The sequence below is a fragment of the Periplaneta americana genome, chromosome 2, assembly GCF_040183065.1.
Source record: "Periplaneta americana isolate PAMFEO1 chromosome 2, P.americana_PAMFEO1_priV1, whole genome shotgun sequence".
NCBI classification, from domain to species: Eukaryota; Metazoa; Arthropoda; class Insecta; order Blattodea; family Blattidae; genus Periplaneta; species Periplaneta americana.
In genome coordinates, this window is record NC_091118.1 from 165,639,377 (window position 1) to 165,659,037 (window position 19,661).

At 34.1% G+C, this 19,661-nt stretch overlaps 1 protein-coding gene across 5 annotated transcripts in view; it reads left to right on the plus strand.

The window, feature by feature from the left end:
• Positions 1-19,661, plus strand: part of Moca-cyp (nuclear cyclophilin protein Moca-cyp) — a 58,814-nt gene that overhangs the window by 16,935 nt on the left and 22,218 nt on the right. For 3 of the 5 annotated variants that reach the window (XR_011331013.1, XM_069818833.1, XM_069818834.1), the window contains exons 4-8: positions 4,719-4,748; positions 10,121-10,266; positions 10,384-10,522; positions 16,166-16,451; positions 19,235-19,330. Coding sequence is in view for 4 of the 5 variants with exons in the window: in XM_069818833.1 (XP_069674934.1) it covers positions 4,719-4,748; positions 10,121-10,266; positions 10,384-10,522; positions 16,166-16,451; positions 19,235-19,330 (697 nt within the window). In the remaining variant the exon portion in view is untranslated. Of the gene's footprint in view, positions 1-172; positions 1,496-4,636; positions 4,749-10,120; positions 10,267-10,383; positions 10,523-16,165; positions 16,452-19,234; positions 19,331-19,661 lie in introns of those variants that run through there. The other 2 variants (XM_069818837.1, XM_069818836.1) reach the window with 2 other exon arrangements.

Consider the following 19,661-nt stretch of genomic DNA (forward strand, 5'->3'; position numbering starts at 1 on the left):
ATGAAAGTAACTGGAGGGAAGGTGTTATACGGTCAAATTTACGAGTATTGCAGATGAATCGTATGCACACATTATGAACACATTGTAGTCTCTTAGCTAAGAGTAAACTTACATTAGTTAGCAAGGAATCGCAATAATCAAAATGGGGCATTACAAGCTTCTGAATAAGACTAAGTGGTAGAAATTCTTTCATATGGAACAAGGAGTGAAGTTGAGAAAATATTTTTTTGCAAATGTGTGTTACTTGAGTGTTCCAATTTAGATCACTATCCATAAAAATGCCAAGATTTTTAACTGTTTCACTGTATTTAACAATCCCATTCAGTATTATATGTGGTATAGTACTACTATCAAGAGTGCTTTGTAGACGATTATGTCCCATTACGATTGGGTATGTCAGCTATCCTGTGGAAAACCATCAGGAAAAACTTAAATAAGTCAGAATGGATCAGAATCTGTAATGATGTAGAGAATTTGCGTCATCTCTACCTTGACCGAAAAAAAAAAATTATATCATTAATAATGAGATGGATGAGCCTATTGACCCTTGCACAGTTGTTCAGTATTTGAATGTAAGCTGGTGAGCTTAAGTCTGAGATAAGCACCTACATCATTTCGATTTCTGTACTTCGTTTTTACTTCAGTTAGTGATGAAAACTGTTCTCGCATAGATACTAGAAGCACCTTTGGATAGTTCACTGTACTTTGTTTTCACTGGGGATGACATCCAGAAATTAACCATACCTTCTGCTTCGAATTTAAGTCCGGTATCATTCGAGAGTTCAATTAACTGTTGTCTTTCATTCAATGAAAGTTTGTTATTTTCAATATCACAGTGGAAAGGATCACGAATCCATGAAAAGTCATCATATATACTAGTTGGAAAATAATTGTTAAATTATGACTTTAGAGTTTTGAGATGGGAACATACATCTTCGCATAATTCTTTTTGAACACTGAGATCATTTTTTCACCAAAAAAAGTTTCTAAGATTAAAAGTGGTGGAAATTTTCTTTCAAACCTCTTTTATTTTGTCAGCATTGTGGACAGTCAAAAAATTACCTCGAAGTAGAGATTTAATTCACTTAGTTTCGAGAATATGTCTGAAAGATATGCCAATGTACTTCGCCATAACTTATCAGCAAGGAATGAAACATAATCTTCGTTGATTTTGTTTACAAGTAACAGGACTTCCTGTCTTAATTCAAAGAGCCTTGTGAGTACCTTATGCCATGAGAGCTAGTGAATTTCAGAATGTAATAAAAGCTGTTTCTGCTCGTTACCCATATTGTCGCAAATTATTGGAAAAAGTCTGCTATTCAGAGGCCTTAACTTAATAAAGTTTATTATTTTAACTTTGCTTTCTAACATGGCTTTGAATTTAGATAACATGCCTTTGTTCACCAAGGCTACTACCCTGTGAATGAAACAATGAGTCCAAGTAACATCAGGAGCAACGTGTGTGACTTTAGCTACAATGCCACTTTGCCTACTGGTGAGTATATGAGCACCATCCAAACAAAAATTCATGTATCTTTTCTAATGCTCCTGCATATATTCATTGAGAACTTTGAAATTATGTTCTCCAGTTGAACAAGTTGGCAAAGTCTTGAAAAATAACATATCATCATGAATGTCATTATTAAACTCATATCTGACATAACAAAGCAATTGTGCTTTGTTTGATATATCTGTTGTCTCGTCTATCAGAAGTGAATAAAACGTTCTTATACTCTACTATTAAGTTGAGATTCTACATTATGAGCCATGTCATTAATTCGGTGAGTCACTGTATCATTTGAGAGTAGTATTAAATCAATGTTCTTTGATAGTTTTTCACAAAACAGTGTCTTAAATATATCTTAATATAATTTAAGCTGGAAGTATTAAAATCCCGCCTCTAGAATGGAGTTTCACACTCTTCGCAATATAAAGACTAACAATATATGAAGTTTCTAAGGCCTTTTTAGTTGTCGAACCTACATTAGAAACAACTTTGAGTTCTTTGATGAGTTTTTCTGCACATTGATAAAAAAAATTAATAGGTTTACTTTTTACCCATGCGTTTGTTTCTAAGTGTCATTTCAATTTTGCAGATTTCATATGCTCATTTGAAAGCACTTCATAACACTCAACACACTGAGGTTTTGGTTCACCTTCATCGCCACACCAAGTAAATCCAAATTCCAAATAACTCTTGTCGTATTTTCGAAAATATTTTTTCTTTGAACAGCTACCACTAGATATTTCTTTAATGACACTAACTCCACTGATATTAATGTCAGATTCACTCACAACTTCTGCACTATTAGCTCTGTTTATACGAAGTGTGTCTGATCATGTTCTTTTTTGTCCAGTGTCCTGGTTCGTAACCAGTTTTCCATTATGTGTAATGTGCCCTATTTAACACAAGTTCCAGTCAACTACAGACTAACATCCACCACATCAGATTTTTCAACAGCTATATTGTATGCAAAAAGCCTTTATTATTGGATCAGCAATTGAATGTCCGCATGCAAGAAGGAGACTTTTCCAAAAGTGCAAGTTTACAGGAGCATGTTAAACAGTCTTGCAATCACATGTCTTGTTGCACAGCTGCGAATATTCAGAAGACCTATTCTTTCATACAATATGGGATTACTTATGAATAGGGACCGGATTTTTAAAAATGCATATGTGCATATGCAAATGCATATTGCGAGGATTATTGGCATTATTGCGTATTCTAAACATAACATATTTTAGCATGTATATTTGAAATTAAGGATAATTTCAGTAGGCATAGACTCTAATAATTTGGTTATGCCTGTGTTTTGAATATCCCTTGCCAGTTGCTATTTCCTAGTCTCCAAGTAACGGACTTTGCTTTTACCATTTACAATACAAAGAAATAGCTAGGCTACTTTGAAAGGCAGGGGATGGGATTTTCCTTGGACCATCATAGCATATAGTAGCTCCAAAGGATTGATTTTGATAGGTCTCTTCAGCTAATGTGTTACTTTTTTCTTTAAGCTTTTGTTTACGAAAATACCTAAAGAAAAGTCTAGCAGTGCGTATTTACAAAAGTAATGGGAGTCAGATAATAGTGACTATTCAATGGATGGTGGTATTGTGTATCGTCAAGTTTGCTCAGAGGAAGTGAAATGTGAGAAGAAATTTCAGCTTGAACAGCATTCAAGAACTGCTGCACATATTGCAGCAAAGGAGAGGCAGAAGAATAGCTCACCACAACTACTTCTTACACAGGTCAAACTCAAATCATCTGTATTGTTTCATTTTTTGATGCATATTTGTCCACTTTTTAGTGTATAGCTGCATGCATATTTTAAATATTTTTAGTGCCTAAAGATCTGGTCTGTACTTATGAACAATACAAATACCCATAAAATAAAAATGAAATTTTTAGAAAAATCTCCTTCTTGCAAGGAGGCATTCAATTGATATTCATGGAATTAGTGAATAAGAATGTCTTCTTGTTAACACAGATTCAGGATGGTGTTTGATGACAATTTTTGTGATATCATACTAAACGAAAAAAAATAAACTAAATAAGCAGTTATGATAGAATTAAAGTTACATATTTTATTTAATTTTTTTTGGCCTTCCTATGAATGCTGGACTTACAGCACTGAATGAAAATCTTGAACACTTTTCAGAGAGCTTGGAATGAAACATCACCTATGAAATCCTTTATAGTGTATTGTTAAACAGAACAGATGAGGGGTTCGAGAGTAAAACATGGTAAGTGACGTTTTACTGTTTTGAAGTTATTAGATAGGTAAACATTTATACATGCAACAGTTTGTATAATTTCAGGAAAGTAAAATCTGTATACTTCTGCCATCTGTTGAGATGTTGGAAAACTAACTACTGCATTAGACAAAGAATGTGAAATGCCATATTATATGCTACATATCTCATTTTTGACCAAAATGTCTCTTACCATGTTTTACGCTCGAGCTCCTCATATAAATAAGGTGACAGGGATATTGAGTACCACTGTCGCCTGAAAAGACACAAATCATGGATCTGACTAATGATCGAATGTGTAGATGATGTAAGAAGATAAAATTAATTTTACACATCCTGTTCCATTGTCATGAATTGGATAGAATTAGATACAAATCTTTTGGGATCTGTTTTTGACAGGAGCTAAACCAGTCGCTTTCTAATAATTCACACATATTTTTGTTGTGTTGGTTATTTAATTCCTGTTTGTGGGCGAAAGTAATAGACTGTAGTATTAAAGCCCAAATTTGTTGTCCTGAAGGAAAAAATTTTATTTTCTGTTATTAAACTTTTTATGCTAACTTGAAAGCTATGCCATTGTTTGCAATCAAGATTCTATCAGAAACTTCAGTAAAGTGAACGGAATGCCGATGGTTTACAAAAGAGACAAAGGGCTTCAAGACATCCACTATTTACTCTGATTTGAACTTAGTTTGTGAAAGTTGCACTTTCAAATTCAGTTGGCTTAAGATGTGTTGTATGAGTACTACAATTTGGTGCACATTACGTATTTAGTTTTAATAATACAGTATCAATAAGAAGTAATGTGAACTAAGTCATTGAAGATTGGGTTCTCATGTACTCAATATTGTGGATGCCGACTTAACGGTGTTTTGTTTCTGTGTAGTTGTGGTTCAGCTTGAGGTTTGGTGCCACTGCCAGCCAGGTCGTGACGGCACACTCGCTCTAATCATGTTTTGTTCTTGTAGTACAACACAGCCAGCCCCCCACTTGGATGGGTAAGTATACTTATGTTATATTAAAGTTAACATAGGCCTTTATAGTATTGAAAGTAATGTTAAGTATATAGATCTATAGAATATTTTAATCCAATCATGGACAACCCTCAGACCCTGAGCTAGATATGACCAGTGCATTGGCCTCCTATTCAAGGAGAGGGGCTGCATTGATTTCCCATGATGAACCAATCCATGAAAGATGTGTCTATTGCTCCACCCTGGTAATATTAGACAATATTATTCCTAATGTTATGGTCTCTGATATCACTTTCTATATGCTGTATATTATAACATTTCTGCTTTACATATAGTCTCCTCTTCAGTAGCACTGTGTTCGGTGTATAATGAGACCATTCCTGTGTGTTTCCACCATGCATGATCTCTAGCTAGTCTTGTCTATCTCTTCCCCCAATGTGTTCACAAAATTCGACCATTTTCAATGGGGATGCCCTCTTCCTCTCTTCCCCAGTCAGTTGTCTCACATTGCTGATGCATATGCCCATTATTCTTGATCCATTCTTGTAATGTGTCCTCCCCATTTCTAGTTCAGCTGGTCAGCTTTCATGCCTTTTTTTTTGTGTCATTCTTTATTATGTCTCATAATCTGAAGTTGAAGATTTTTCTTTCTATTTATCTGGAATGTTTGTATGGATTTTTTTCTGCCTAGCTTTGGGGCACCATGTCTAACATCCATATAATAATACTGGAATTACGTGTTCTGATTGCTGTTAAAGACTTGATCATTCATGGAACGCTATAAGAAGCTCACCCTTAGAAACTATAAGTTGCAAAAAAGGTGGTAATTATTGGGAGTCAGATAATTGTAAGGTGGTTAGTGAATAAACTCCATATGAAACGTCAAAGCAGCTCAAGAGTACATTGTACAATATGAGGGCGTGTGTTATCATGGTAGAGGATAACATAAAAAATGAACATATCACTTCTTTTGTTTCTGAATGCCTGCTGCAGTTTTGGTTAGGGTCTCACAGTAAGCTTCAACATTAATTGCAGTTCCTCAAGAAGTCAACCAGCAACACATCTCTCGTAGGTCAAAGCAGTGACCGTAATCATTATGATTGCAAATGACTGTTTGAAATTTTATTCACCTCCATTCATAACCCTAAGCTCATAAAACTTTACATAACTGCGATGGAATTTCTGTGGCAGTTCAGAGTTTTCTTCAAAGAAACTAATTACCAGGGAACGGATTTATATGGACTAAAAATATATGAAATATGTAAATATATATGTAGTTATTTTTACCAAAATATGGAATTAAATATGGATTTTTACCAAAATATGGAATTAAATATGGACTTAAAATTATAAAAAAATGACTATGTACGTTAAATATTGGTACATTTTAATCAAACTAAACAAAAAATATAATGGACGTACCTTATCTTCCAATGTAGTTTCAACAAAACACAATTTTTATTGTCTGTTACCATAACAATAGGTTACAAACATTTCTTTCAAGTGCTGAAAAGTGAATCTTCTTCTATTGTCTCTGAGGATAGATTTATACTGACTAAAAGAGCGTTCGACGTCACAAGAAGTAACTGGTACATAATTCAATTTCACAATGTCTGCTGGGGATAAGTCCAAGTTAATCTTCACTGTTGATTCACCACTCATCACAGCAACAACCTTTTGTAGTTCTTCATATCCAGGGTTTTTTGAAAGTACAGTGTCCACCTTAGCTCTTACTGCATCTGCAACTTTACCTCTACCACGATTCAGTTGTTCCACAGTACTATTTATAATTTCAAAACTTTCAGATAGTGAAAGGTGCCTATTTTGGAGACTTTTGAGCGTTTTTATGATGCATGAAAATGTATGCTGAATGTGAGCTAAGTCATTCTTCACACTTATGTCACAGGTAACTGTTTTCGCAGTATCAATTGAGACTGCATCTTCAGAGTCCAATGCAAGGAGAACATTGTTAATAGAGTCTATATGTTCGGCATAATATTCAACTGCTTCTAGCCATGTACCCCATCTAGTTAAAATTGGCTTTGGTGGCAATGGAATTTCAGGGTACATTTCTTTCAACACGTTAACTCTACTGGGAGCTTTGAGAAATACTTTTTTCACTGATGAAATCAACAAATCTACTTTAGGGAAATTGTCTCTGACCACTTCTGCCACACGATGAAATGCATGCGCCACACAAGTAAAATGAGTCAATTTAGGATATACAACAGATAATGCTTCTCCAGCTTTGACCATATAAGGGGCAGCATCGCTAATAAAGAATAACACATTATCGTACATAATACCCTTTGGCCACAGGATACCCATAGCTTCGTTGAACAGTTTAACTATAGTTTTGTTATTGCACTTTTCTAGAACATCACAATGTAAAAGAATTCGTTCAGAATATTGTTCACTTAACAAACCGATAACTACATTACCAACAAGTCTACCTTCTTTGTCGGGAGTCTCATCAATGGAAACCCAAATTGAACTATCTTTAATTTCATCTCTTATCTTCTGTATTGTCTCATCGTAGATGGATGGAGCATACGTCTTCCTAAGTGTTGACTCATCCGGGATTGTATGTTGAGTATATTTTTCAAGGAATTCCCTGAAGACCTTATTCTTTAGTTTGTAGAGAGGAATATCAGCAGAGATGAGAGAACGGCACAGGTCGATGTTAAACTCAGATCTTACATTCGATGTTGTTGGTTGTGTTAAAAACAATTGTCTCTGCTTGGAATTTAGTTGTTTGTTGGCCTGATGTTTACTAGTTGTAATGTGTTGTTGCACCAGGAACTTTTGTGTAGATGATACTGCACACTGACACAAATTACAAAATAATATTTTATTGTCAGTTGATAAACCATCTTCTTTAAATTCTGAAATGTAACTTGTTAGTTTTGATTTTAAATTGACTGAATGACGTACTTTTGGCATATTTACCGTCTTTATAGTATGATTTACAAAACTGAACCTATGTGTACTCTGACTGGCATTTAACTGTTGAGCTGCACAACTGAAGTCTGTTAAAAATTTTAAATTAAATTAATACAGTTTTGTAACTTACTTTCCCATTGTTGATAGGACTGCTAATTTTCAAATAACTCTGATGTTAAAGGGATTACTGAACATGTGTTTAAATCTCTATTGTTGAAATGTATTTTTAAAAGTTAATGGAATTTTGTTTTGTTTTATTGTTAAACCTAATATAATATGGACTGTTTTATATGAAATATGGAAAATATATGGAAATTAACGAAAATATGTACTAAACTCTAAAATATGGAAAAATATGGAAAATAAAAGTAGGATTTTTCAACCCTACACATTGTGAAACATAAAGATAATGCAAAATATAAATTATATTAGCTTTATAAGTAAATATGTATTTACATATAAATCCTTTCCCTGCTAATTACCTTCGCAACCAGTATTTCACAGTGACAATAGCACAAGCTCACTAAGTGGTACATGCCTTCTCAATTATTCATTCAATACACTGTGTATGTGCGAACCTGTTTTGGGAGTCTTGATTGTCAGCCATAATCAGTAGACCCTCACTTCTTAATGTTCGTCATACATGGTTGTGTGTGTGTGTATATATATATCTGTAGCTGCATTTAGATTGGCAACAGGCCATGATTGTTTGGTCGAACACCTGCATAGAATTGGAATATATCAGTCCCCTAACTGCCCATTATGCAACTCAAACCAAGAAATGGATTCGGAACATCTCAAAATCTGTGCTTCAGTGGCTGGTCATGATAATATCTTTGAAAAATATTGGAGTGCAAGAGGTCAAATGACTTTATTGTCAAACGCCTGGCATTAGAAAACAACAATGACATATATATGAAAATGTACCAACTAGTAATATAAACTGCGAACATAAGTACTGTTTAGGCATTTATGTGTAACATTTTAAAATAATTTTGTTATTTTTCACTATTCATTTGAAAATTTTTGCACCTTTGTTTTATGTTGTCTTTGTGTTTTTCTCAACCTAGGCTCTGAGCTTACGTAAATATTTCTTACCTCTGGTTTTTTAAAAGAGTTACTCATGGTTGCTCCAATCTGGTCATAATATTAATTTTTAAGACATGTTAGAGATTAGCTAGAGGATGTTTTATAAGCTATTCATTATTCATTCTTCATTTAATTAAAATAATATTTCACACAAAAATATGTTTGCCCTTAGATTTTGGGTTCACATCTAGTGAAGAGTTATATATTTATAAGGACATCACTTTATTGCAAAATAAAGATAAGTGAAGCTAGGTGTCCTGTTTCATAGATTATTAACTTTCAGTGAGACTCCTTTAAGACTTGAAGGTTATTAGTACTGGTGGAAGGGAATAGTATTGAGTTAAGTGTTAGATAACTGATGTTACAGAGGTGGGAACAATAATAGTCTCATGTACTGAGAGCTAACTTAATCTGCCTCAATGTGTAAACGAGATATATACATTTCTTAGAAACAAGTTTTGTTGCACAGATACTTTATAAGTCCAAGAAAGGAGGCAGTGCGCACGATCAGAGAACATGCGACCTGGTTCACAAGAGAAGGACTAGTAGGGGTAATAAAATTTGTTTATTTCGTTGTATGTCTGATCATGCGCATTGCCTCCTTTCTGGAACTGTGCGACGAAACTTTTTTCTAAGACTGTACTTGGACATGGGTTCGAATCCTCCTTGGGCTGATTACTTGGTTGAGTTTTTTCTGAGGTGACGATGATGATCTGCATTGATTGATAAATAAGCTTGTGATTGATATTATATGGGCAAATTCAAATGTGTGAGGCTTGGCGTTATCTTGTCTAGTAACAATTCATGACCCAGGAATGATGTAAAGGGGCCATGATTTGTTATTGCACAAGATAACGCCAAACCTCCAGACAGGTGAGTTTGCCCACGCAGTGTCACAACCTTATTTCTCACTGACTGTAATGGCCTGTTGTGGGGTAATTGTCATTTGCTTGCTAGCAGTCCAGTATAGTGCTTTCAGGTTGCGGTTTTTCATCTTTAAGCTGCCAGAGTGCCATTCTTATACACATAGTTTATTTTCGTGGTATTACCGACTATAAGACTAATGTCACATTCTTCCATGACGAATTCTCAGGCACATCTTTCCAATATACCACCTCCTATCACCAGTTCTACTTACTCTAGATAATCATACAGTTGATACAGCATTATTGAATAACTGATTAGTCTAACGAAATAAGATTATATTCAAATGATTGAAGTTACATAATATGCATAAATGTAGCAGTAGATTATATTAGTGTACATGTATATGTCGATAGGTTTCAATGGAAAAACATACGTGTTAGTGTCCATTCTGTTGGTATTCACTAAATGTTACTACATTAGACTGTATTATGTTTCAGAGTGCACGTGGTGTTCGGGCATGTGCTGTCAGGGCAGGAGGTGGCGTCACACATCGAAGGCCTTCCTGTTGATCGGATGTGTCGACCCCTGCAGGATGCCAAGGTCACCAACTGTGGAGAACTTGTGCTCAAGATGAAAACTAAAGGTAAAATATTATTACGTTATATTTATTGAAGATCCTCGGAGGAAGGGAATAGATTTTAAGAAGAGTGTGTTCTATCTAGTTATCGATATTGGAGTCATGAATTGAATTTTGTTCCAGAAAAAAAAGTGAAAAAGAAAGCTGTTAGTAGCAGTAGCAGTTCGTCAGCAGATTCTGACTCTGACTCTGCTTCAGACACCAAGAAAAAGAAGAAAAAAGACAAAAAGAAAAAGAAGAAACAGAAGAAAGAGAAATCAAGGTATGTTGGAAGGAAACTGGAACCATATCTTGAAACTTAAACAACTTTATATAATGTGAAATTATTATTTAATTCTTACATACTTAGTAGCTTTTAATCATTAAATATCATGGTTTAATGAGTTTGTACTTTCATGTACTTCTTATTCAAGAAGCAAACCTTAATGCTGACCAATTAAAATATTTTAATTTTAAAGGTTTTAATATGAAACTGTTACCCAAAGGTAGACAGATCAGTAGTGGAATTCTCGCAGGTACATCAAAGAAATTAATTACAAATTTTCAAATCATAAAAGAAATGGATAATCAAGACAAATTAGAACTAATAAAAATGGAAGTATGGAAAAATCAACATTTCAAAATCTACAGTGCCTATAACCCACCTAATAATCCCCTTGATCTAACTTTGTTTGATATACAACCTAAAACTATCATAATTGGTGAATTTAATGCCCACTCCCAACTTTGGGGCTACGATAATGTAAACAAACCTGGAAAAATGATCATGGACCTCCTAAATACAACCACAGAACTTGTCTACAGAAAAGAAGATCCCCCTACTTTCATTCATTATTCTGGTTCTGGTACAAATCCAGACTTATTACTAGTAACATCAGATATCCATCACGAAACCAAGAAAAAAATAATTGAAGACCCTGGATCTGGCCATAGGGCCATCATTGCTTCTATCCATCTCCACCAAAAGCGAAGAAAAGAACCCTACAATAACAAAACAACATGGAACTTTAAGAAAGCGAATTGGAAACTATTTACAACAGAATTCGACGAACGCCTCAAGGTCAACACACCACTAATGGAAAATACAAATTCAGATAGATTGAACAAATATTTCTATGAATCTCTTCTTAAAATTGCAAAAAAGCACATTCCACGAGGTAAACCAAAAAAATACACCCCATTCTGGACATAAAACCTGAATTTATTGAAACAAGATAGAGATAAAGCAAGAACCAAAGCAGAACATAGCAAAACACCAGAAGATACTCAAGATTGGAGGAAGAGGACTGCCATTCTTAAAAAAGCAATCATAACAGCAAAAAATAACAGTTTCAATAAATTTATTGAAAATATTAATTACAGAACCAATAGTGCTAAAACATATAACTTTCTGAAGAATATTTCCAATACACAGGAAAATACTAGCCAACCTATTATTCATAATAACAAAACATTAACAGATAACAGAGATATAACAAACGCATTTAATAAACACTACTGAAACTCTCACAGATTACATCCCAATACCAAAAAAACTGACAAATTTATCAAAAGAGAATTACATAAAAATAATAACAACAATATTACTAGTACAAAACCTGAAATATTTCATCAAAATTTTACTTCCAAAGAATTAACTCTAGCTATACAAAATTTAAAAACCAAGAAATCTCCTGGCCCTGACAACATTCATTCCGAATTTTTTAAACATCTGGGGGAAAAAGCCAAGTCTGTACTTTTATCCATTTTCAATTTATCATGGAACACCTCAGTTCCTGCAGCTTGGAAAAAAAACAATCATTGTACCAATTCACAAAAAAGGGAAATCTGCTCATGATGTTAATAGTTATCGACCAATAGCACTATTAAGCATGATAGCAAAAACCATGGAGTCCATGATCTCCAATAGATTAACTTGGTATTTAGAATCCCAAAATCTTTTATCACAAAGACAAGCCGGCTTTCGACAACTACACTCTACCAATGAACAAGTCATACACCTCGGCCAAGAAATAAAAGACAGTTTTAACAAGAAAGAAGATACCTTGGCAATATTTATTGACCTTCAGTTAGCATATGACTCTGTTTGGAGAAATAAATTATTATTAAAACTCCAGAAATTAGGTATCTCCAGCAATATATTCAGATGGATATCAGAATTTCTTAGTCAACGATTCATTGCCACTAAATTCAATAACTCACTTTCTAGTTACAGACAAACATATCGAGGTCTACCTCAGGGCGCTGTCCTCAGCACAACTTTATTCAATATTTATATAAATGACTTACCCTCCCTATCAGAGGAATCAAACATGAAAACAGCACTATTTGCAGATGATATAGTTTTGTGGACTTCCGGATCTTACAGACATAGAGACAAAATTCAAAATTCTGCTCTTCAAGCTCTAAATCAACTACATGAATGGAATACATCAAATTTGATGACACTCAATTTAAGCAAAAGTAACTACCAAATATTTTCACTCGGTAAAAAAAAAAAGAGAATTCAATATCCAATACAATGGCCAACACCTTCCTAGGACTTATGAATCCAAATATCTTGGAGTTATTTTCGATAGTAAGTTAACATGGAGCAACCATTTGAAATACATTTCTGAAAAAGCTCGTAAAAGATTCTCCCTTCTAAAAAGACTAGCAGGAAAGAAATGGGGATGCTCTAGGAATACTTTGAACACTACATACAAAATGTTTATACAGCCAGAGCTGACATACTGCGGAGAAATTTTAATTACTTCACCTTCCATAAACGACATAGAATATGTTCAAAACCAAGCTCTCAGACTCATTACTGGTGGAATCAAAACAACTCCAATAGATTCTATGAGATTCCTCACTAATATTAACAGCATCAAAATGACAATAGAAGAAAAAGCACTGATTCAATATGAAAAACTTATCAGATTACCAGGAAACAATTGGCATTCATACAGTCCTCTCTGTAGATTGAAAACTCAAAAAAGTTTCATATCCATTGTTGAAGAATTAAAACAGAAAATCAATATCCCGAATTTAAAAGAAAACTTACAAATTAAACCAAACCCTTTAACTCTATTAAATATAGAATATAATCTAAATTTAACAGAAGAAATACTGAAATCAGAAGTAAATACTGAAACAATTTTCTTTAGAGACAATTAATATTAGGTACCCTCCACAAAACTGCTTCATTTATACACTGACGGATCCTTGATCTCCAGAGAACAAGGTGCCGGTGCAGGTGTTACGTGCTGTCTCTTCTCACTTTATAGATCTCTTGGATATGGAACAACAAGTTTTGATGGTGAAATCATTGCAATAAGTGAAAGTCTCAGGAATCTTCTATGCCACATCAATAAATTTAAGAATGGAGTTATATTGTCAGACTCCAAAGCAGCTATTCTATCAATAGTCTCTAAACACACACCATCATCTCAAACAGCAGAAATAACTAAAATGCTCTCTCAATTAATATCACTCAATAAAAGAATTGTATTCCAATGGATACCATCCCATTGTGGAATCCTGGGAAACGAGAATGCGGATGCTTTAGCAAAGAAGGGCAGCACTGCTACTTACAGACCTGTTACTAAAGCTACATATTACTCTGTGAAAAGATTTATTAAATCTACATACTTAGACTTCAACAAACAAAATTTGATAACTCAATCCCAAGGGAAAAAATGGAACTCTCTGCATCAAAATCCACAGTTAATTCCCGATTTACCACGAAAATCGTCTGTAGCTGCATTTAGATTGGCAACAGGCCATGATTGTTTGGCCAAACACCTGCATAGAATTGGAATATATCAGTCCCCTAACTGTCCATTGTGCAACTCAAACCAAGAAATGGATTCGGAACACCTCAAAATCTGTGCTCCAGTGGCTGGTCATGATAATATCTTTGAAAAATATTGGAGTGCAAGAGGTCAAATGACTTTATTGTCAAATGTCTGGCATTAGAAAACAACAACAACAACTTTCATGTACTTATAATATCTAAGCTATATTGTGAAATACCTGATTTAATGCTGCTTACTGGCAGAATTCTAAAGAATAGTTTATTGTTTAAATAAACACCAAAACACTCCTAAAATTGAATTTTATAAAATATAGATGAGGTCTTTTTATGGAAAGTTTTCACTTTTCATAATTTTATTTTTTTAGAGTTTTGAATATGTTGGTTAGCCTATTTTATGATAATTGAAACTTTATATCACATTAAAAAGTGAATGAAATTTTGTTGAGTTTCGTTTGGCTTTTTGAGGACTGTACCCAGGATAGATACCTGCACTTAGGCTTCCATTGGTCCATTGTGTCTCTATATATGCAATAATTGTCCAAGTGTGAGCTGGGTGGCATTGGCGAATTCGATGCTGGCAGGTACACCATTCTGTCTCAGCCCTGACTGAGCAGGTCCCATTCTCAGATGAGATCCAGGGTCCAGAGCCCCAAGCTCTTCCTGTATCAGCATCGGAAACCTAAAGACTTTTATCTTAGCCTATTTTAACTATTGCAGCTGATAAAGTGTGTTGGTTGAGTGATAGAGGGAAGCAGGAATATCCCAAGAAAACTCTTTGTCCACCACAAATTCCATCATGACCTGGCTAGGTATCAAATCCAGGTCACCTGGATGGAAGACCAGCACACTACAGATGTGACTCAATTTTGGTGAGACAGGCTCCAATTTTGGTGAGACAGGCTCCTTAACTTTACTAACAAGGGAACTGTTGGTGAGCTATGTTGAAAACTCCTCAAAATTGCACACATTGTTAGATCTCCACAGTAAATAGATAAATACAAAACATTAGCTGCCCATACTAACTGTAAAGGGCCCCATACACACAAAGACGTAAGGCTGGTTCACAATAAACCGGGAACAGAAACTAGAACGGAAATAATGTTAAAATAAATATATTTAAATGCGATCATTGACAATGAACTATTGTGAATTCCCACATTTAAATACATTTATTTTAACATTTCCGTTCTCGTTCTCGTTGTCGTTTCCGTTCCCGGTTTATTGTGAACCAGCCTTTACTGGAGACTTATTTGTACAGACTTAGCTCTGAGAGGTGTGTCTGAATTGGATGATTGTCCATAAAATGCGCTCATATTTACCTTCTAGACTTATAGTTTGCCAAGAAGTTATAAGAGATCATTGAAGTCATTATTTTTCATGGAGAAATACGATCTCTCGAGAATTATTATTCCTCAATGGTTCTGCATTCATTTGTTCTTAAATAGCATTCTTGTACTTTTGCTGTTACGAGTGTCATGACATATAAACAAACAATTCTGTAAAGTCAAAGAGAAATGCACGAGAATAGTTTCTAAAATCTGAATTTTCATAGCTAGCTGCCATTTTGCTACAGAAAACTGTTTAAAACAAAACAATGAAATCTCGACCACATTTTCGAGGTATTGTTTGTTTCTGTGTTTGTTTTTCTAAATATGGCACTGGTCTTGCAAAAAAATTTCAGTCATTTTACTGAAAAATTGAGCGACACATTTCATTTTGAAATATGCAACATTTTCGAAATATTTTTGTTAATAACTCAGAAACCAATTGACTCATAGAAATGAAACTTCACCACATCATTATCTATCACACCATGATTATGTGTACAAAACATCAAGGACGTAGCTTGGAAAATATAGAAAATAGAAATTTCACCCATCACCCCACTTAACTAAAAACACAGGAGATTGTAACTTTTGTTGTCAACATATCAGCAATCTTTTGAGTATTTTATAAATGTCAACAACCTTCTTCTATTTATTACTGTATGATTATATCCATTGATTAAGTTGAAAATTGCTATTCTAGGGTCTCGCATCATTTCAGAGTTGCATTGATTATAGACCTTGAGTTGTATTGACGTAAATGTTAATGTTGTGCTTGCAGCAAAAAGAGTGGAGGTGGTTCTGGTCATGTTGAATCAGAAGCCGAAGAAGGAGAGGTTCCTGATGATGGTGAGCTACATCCTTTGGTTACAGTTACAAATATAAATCCTGATGAGATCCCAGATGTTCCACCCAATCGCTTTTTGTACCGGGGTGAACGCCAAACATCAGCAAATAATCGTTCCAAAGGAGATCGGGATCCAAGAGAACGTGATCAGCAACGTCGTCGGAGTCGAATTAGGGGTATCACCAAGAGTGGCAGGGTTATAAAGGGCCGTGGAGTGTTTGTAAGTATGAATTCATATGAATCTGCACAATGTACTCGTATCCGTTCATAATTTGTTGTATTGTATTGTATTGTATTGTATTTATTAACATTCAATGGTATTCATACATTGCTTCACAGCTAGAATATGGAACAAGTGAAATAACTTAATACTGCTATAAAGTCTTAGGGTGCTATTCATAGACATTTCGCAGCACGCGCTACAAGCGTACTAAGCTAGCCCCGGCTATCCACTGGTTACTAGTACAGAATTCACATCATATCCTATCGCTAACACTGGTTTATGAATACGAAAAATGCTGATCATCCACCGGAAGCCCGCGCTAAAAATGTCTATGAATACAGCCCTTAATTTATAGTCACAGTCTAGTTGAAATATATACAGAAGAGGTTTACAATATAGACTGCTAGTACAACACAAAGTTTTAGTAACAATTTCATGAAGCATTGTTGAATGTGATAAATTCACCTGCAGAATAGAAGGCGTGAGAAATTAGGTACTTCTTTAATTTGGCCTTAAATAATCTTACGTTTTGAGTTTCAATTTTTTATATCGATAGGGAGGCTATTAAACATTTTTACTGCCATATAACACACTCCTTTTTGATAGCACGATCGACTTGCTGATGGAGTATGAAAGTCATTTTTTTGACACGTATTTATGCTGTGAACTGTTGAATTAGTTACAAGTTTTCACAATTACATACGAGGAAGATTATTAATAAAAAAATATACTGACAAGCCATGGGCATTATTTGTAGTTTTTTGTTGTTCATTGATGAACTTGGAAATGTGTGATGTATGAGAATGTAGATTTTGTTCATTTTATTTAGGTAATCATTTTTTCTTTAATTGTGCTTTTATTTGTCTCTAGCTGAAAAATTTTCTTTCATCATTCTAATTGGAAATGAAATGCCATATTTGCCTGTCTATCAAATGTATGGGCGTAAATAAGAAGTGTCCTTTTTCTCATAGACATTTTTTTTTCTTTCTAGAAATGGTAATAACTTGATTATGTATATTGAATTCTGCACACTAGAGTAGTAGTGTTTCTCAGCCTTTGGTGATAAGGAGATGGTGATGGCCTTAATTCTGTCAGATTAAATAAATAAATAAGGCCTCACTTTTCCTCACATTACTTTAATGCTGCTACCTTGCCAAACGTGTAGAGTGAAATGTAGAACATACAAAATTGTTGTCTAGTGCCTTGCATCTGGCAATGAAGCCATTAGCAGAGAACATACAAAGTAGTAATGTGAAATTTGGTATCAATTTAAAAAGAAAATAATGTAATTATGTTTTTAATTTACTCATAATAGTGGGATGTTTAAATTTTCATAGAAGAACTATTATTATTATTATTATTATTATTATTATTATTATTATTATTATTATTATTATTATTGTTATTATTATTATGTTAAGTTCATGGTCCCCATTAACTGTTCCTTGGCCCTCTGGTTGTGAATGACAGCATTAGAGTGTATTCGTCCTATATTCTTTAAAATTTAAAAGTTTATCAGAAATGGCTTAACTGGTTGTTTTTTGATTTTACTTAACATTTCAGTAATGTTTCACATTTTAAAATCTTAAAATAAATCATTGTTAAACAATTTTCTTAACTTATCTTCGTTGACTGAAATGTAACTAGAATGGTCTCTGCTTTGCAGTAGCCAGACATGATTGTGTACACTGTTTTAGTAGGATGCTCTCTCATATCAATGGTAGCAACAAAAGTAAGAAACAGTAGAATTCGTAAATGAGAATACTGGTACTGTAGAAGTGGATTCGTTCACAATTGTAATGTAACTAGATGAGAATTGCACAGAGTACTTAGTGTATATAAAATACAGACTGATAAATTATCACCAATCAAAACTTCATACCGGAAATTTTAGCTTCCGGTGTATAAGATACATCCAGTTCTTGAGACACTTTTAAGAGGAAGAAAAAGGCATCTTAGATGCTGGAAAATGTGGTAAATAGGGAAAATTTCATACTGTTTTATGTCTGATTTTGTATTTTTCTAAAGTAAATCTAACATATTTATTTATATATGTTTAATATTCTTAAGCTATTTTCATATATCTTGTTCACAAATAGAATGCAGCTTTGATTATCATCGGTAATTTATTACAAAAAATTGTGATGGTTGTTGAAACAATGATAATCAAATTATTTAAGTTTTAACTTAGAACAAAATTATGTACTACGAGAAATATCCTTTAACACTATCACATTGATAAAATTTTAACAAAATTATTAAATCCACTACTTTTTATGACTTTAAAAGAAAAGTGTACTAATGTTTTAAAATTAATAAACACTGAACAGTGTGTTTTGATGATATACCCATGGACCTGCACGCGCACACTCCTGCATGCACATGTGTGCCCACACACACACTACACAAAAAAACACGTGCGCGCGTACACACACACACACCCACATTTCCTTTTCCATAGTTGTGTCATCTGTGGATGTACTGAAGTTGTGTCCAAAGATGTTATTGTACAAGCTGATGTGTTCAAAAAAAGTTACAGATAATACTATACTAATGTAGAAGATACGAAATTTAATAAATTTTATGAGAACCACAGTTAGGTTTTAAAATTCCATATAATTATGTAATTACATCTTCATTTGTTACACGATCTCAATTCTGGCTGTTTTTGACCCTTAGACATGACGAAATTGTAATCGGAATGAGATTTGCCTTGTAGATATTCTAATTCTAAGATTGTTGGTTTGCTAGCACTATAAATAATTTGTCTCTGCTTTTAGCGTTACCGTACACCTTCACGCAGTCGTTCTCGTAGTGCCACGCCACCTCACTGGAAGCAAGCTCAGAACCGAACCATCAAGCTAAGTGAATATGAGGCAAGTTCATAATTACTCTTTTTGATTTAAGGTTAAAGGTAATCAACAGGTCTACGTTTTATCTTCATACTACATTTCAACTATTGTACATGTCACTACTTCAGAATCCATTTTACTTCTTAAGAATTACAGTGGAATCCCTTGTATCTGGCAACTCTGGGACAAAGCCATTGCCGGATAACCAAATTTTCCGGTTAATTGGAAAACTGTTTTATAGATTAAGGACATAATTGGTACACTTGTGCAGAGATGCCGCCATCTTGCAAGTGCTGTTCTCAAATCTACCTAGATCGCATAACTGGCTATCTCGGGAAGGGGTTGAGGTCGTGAA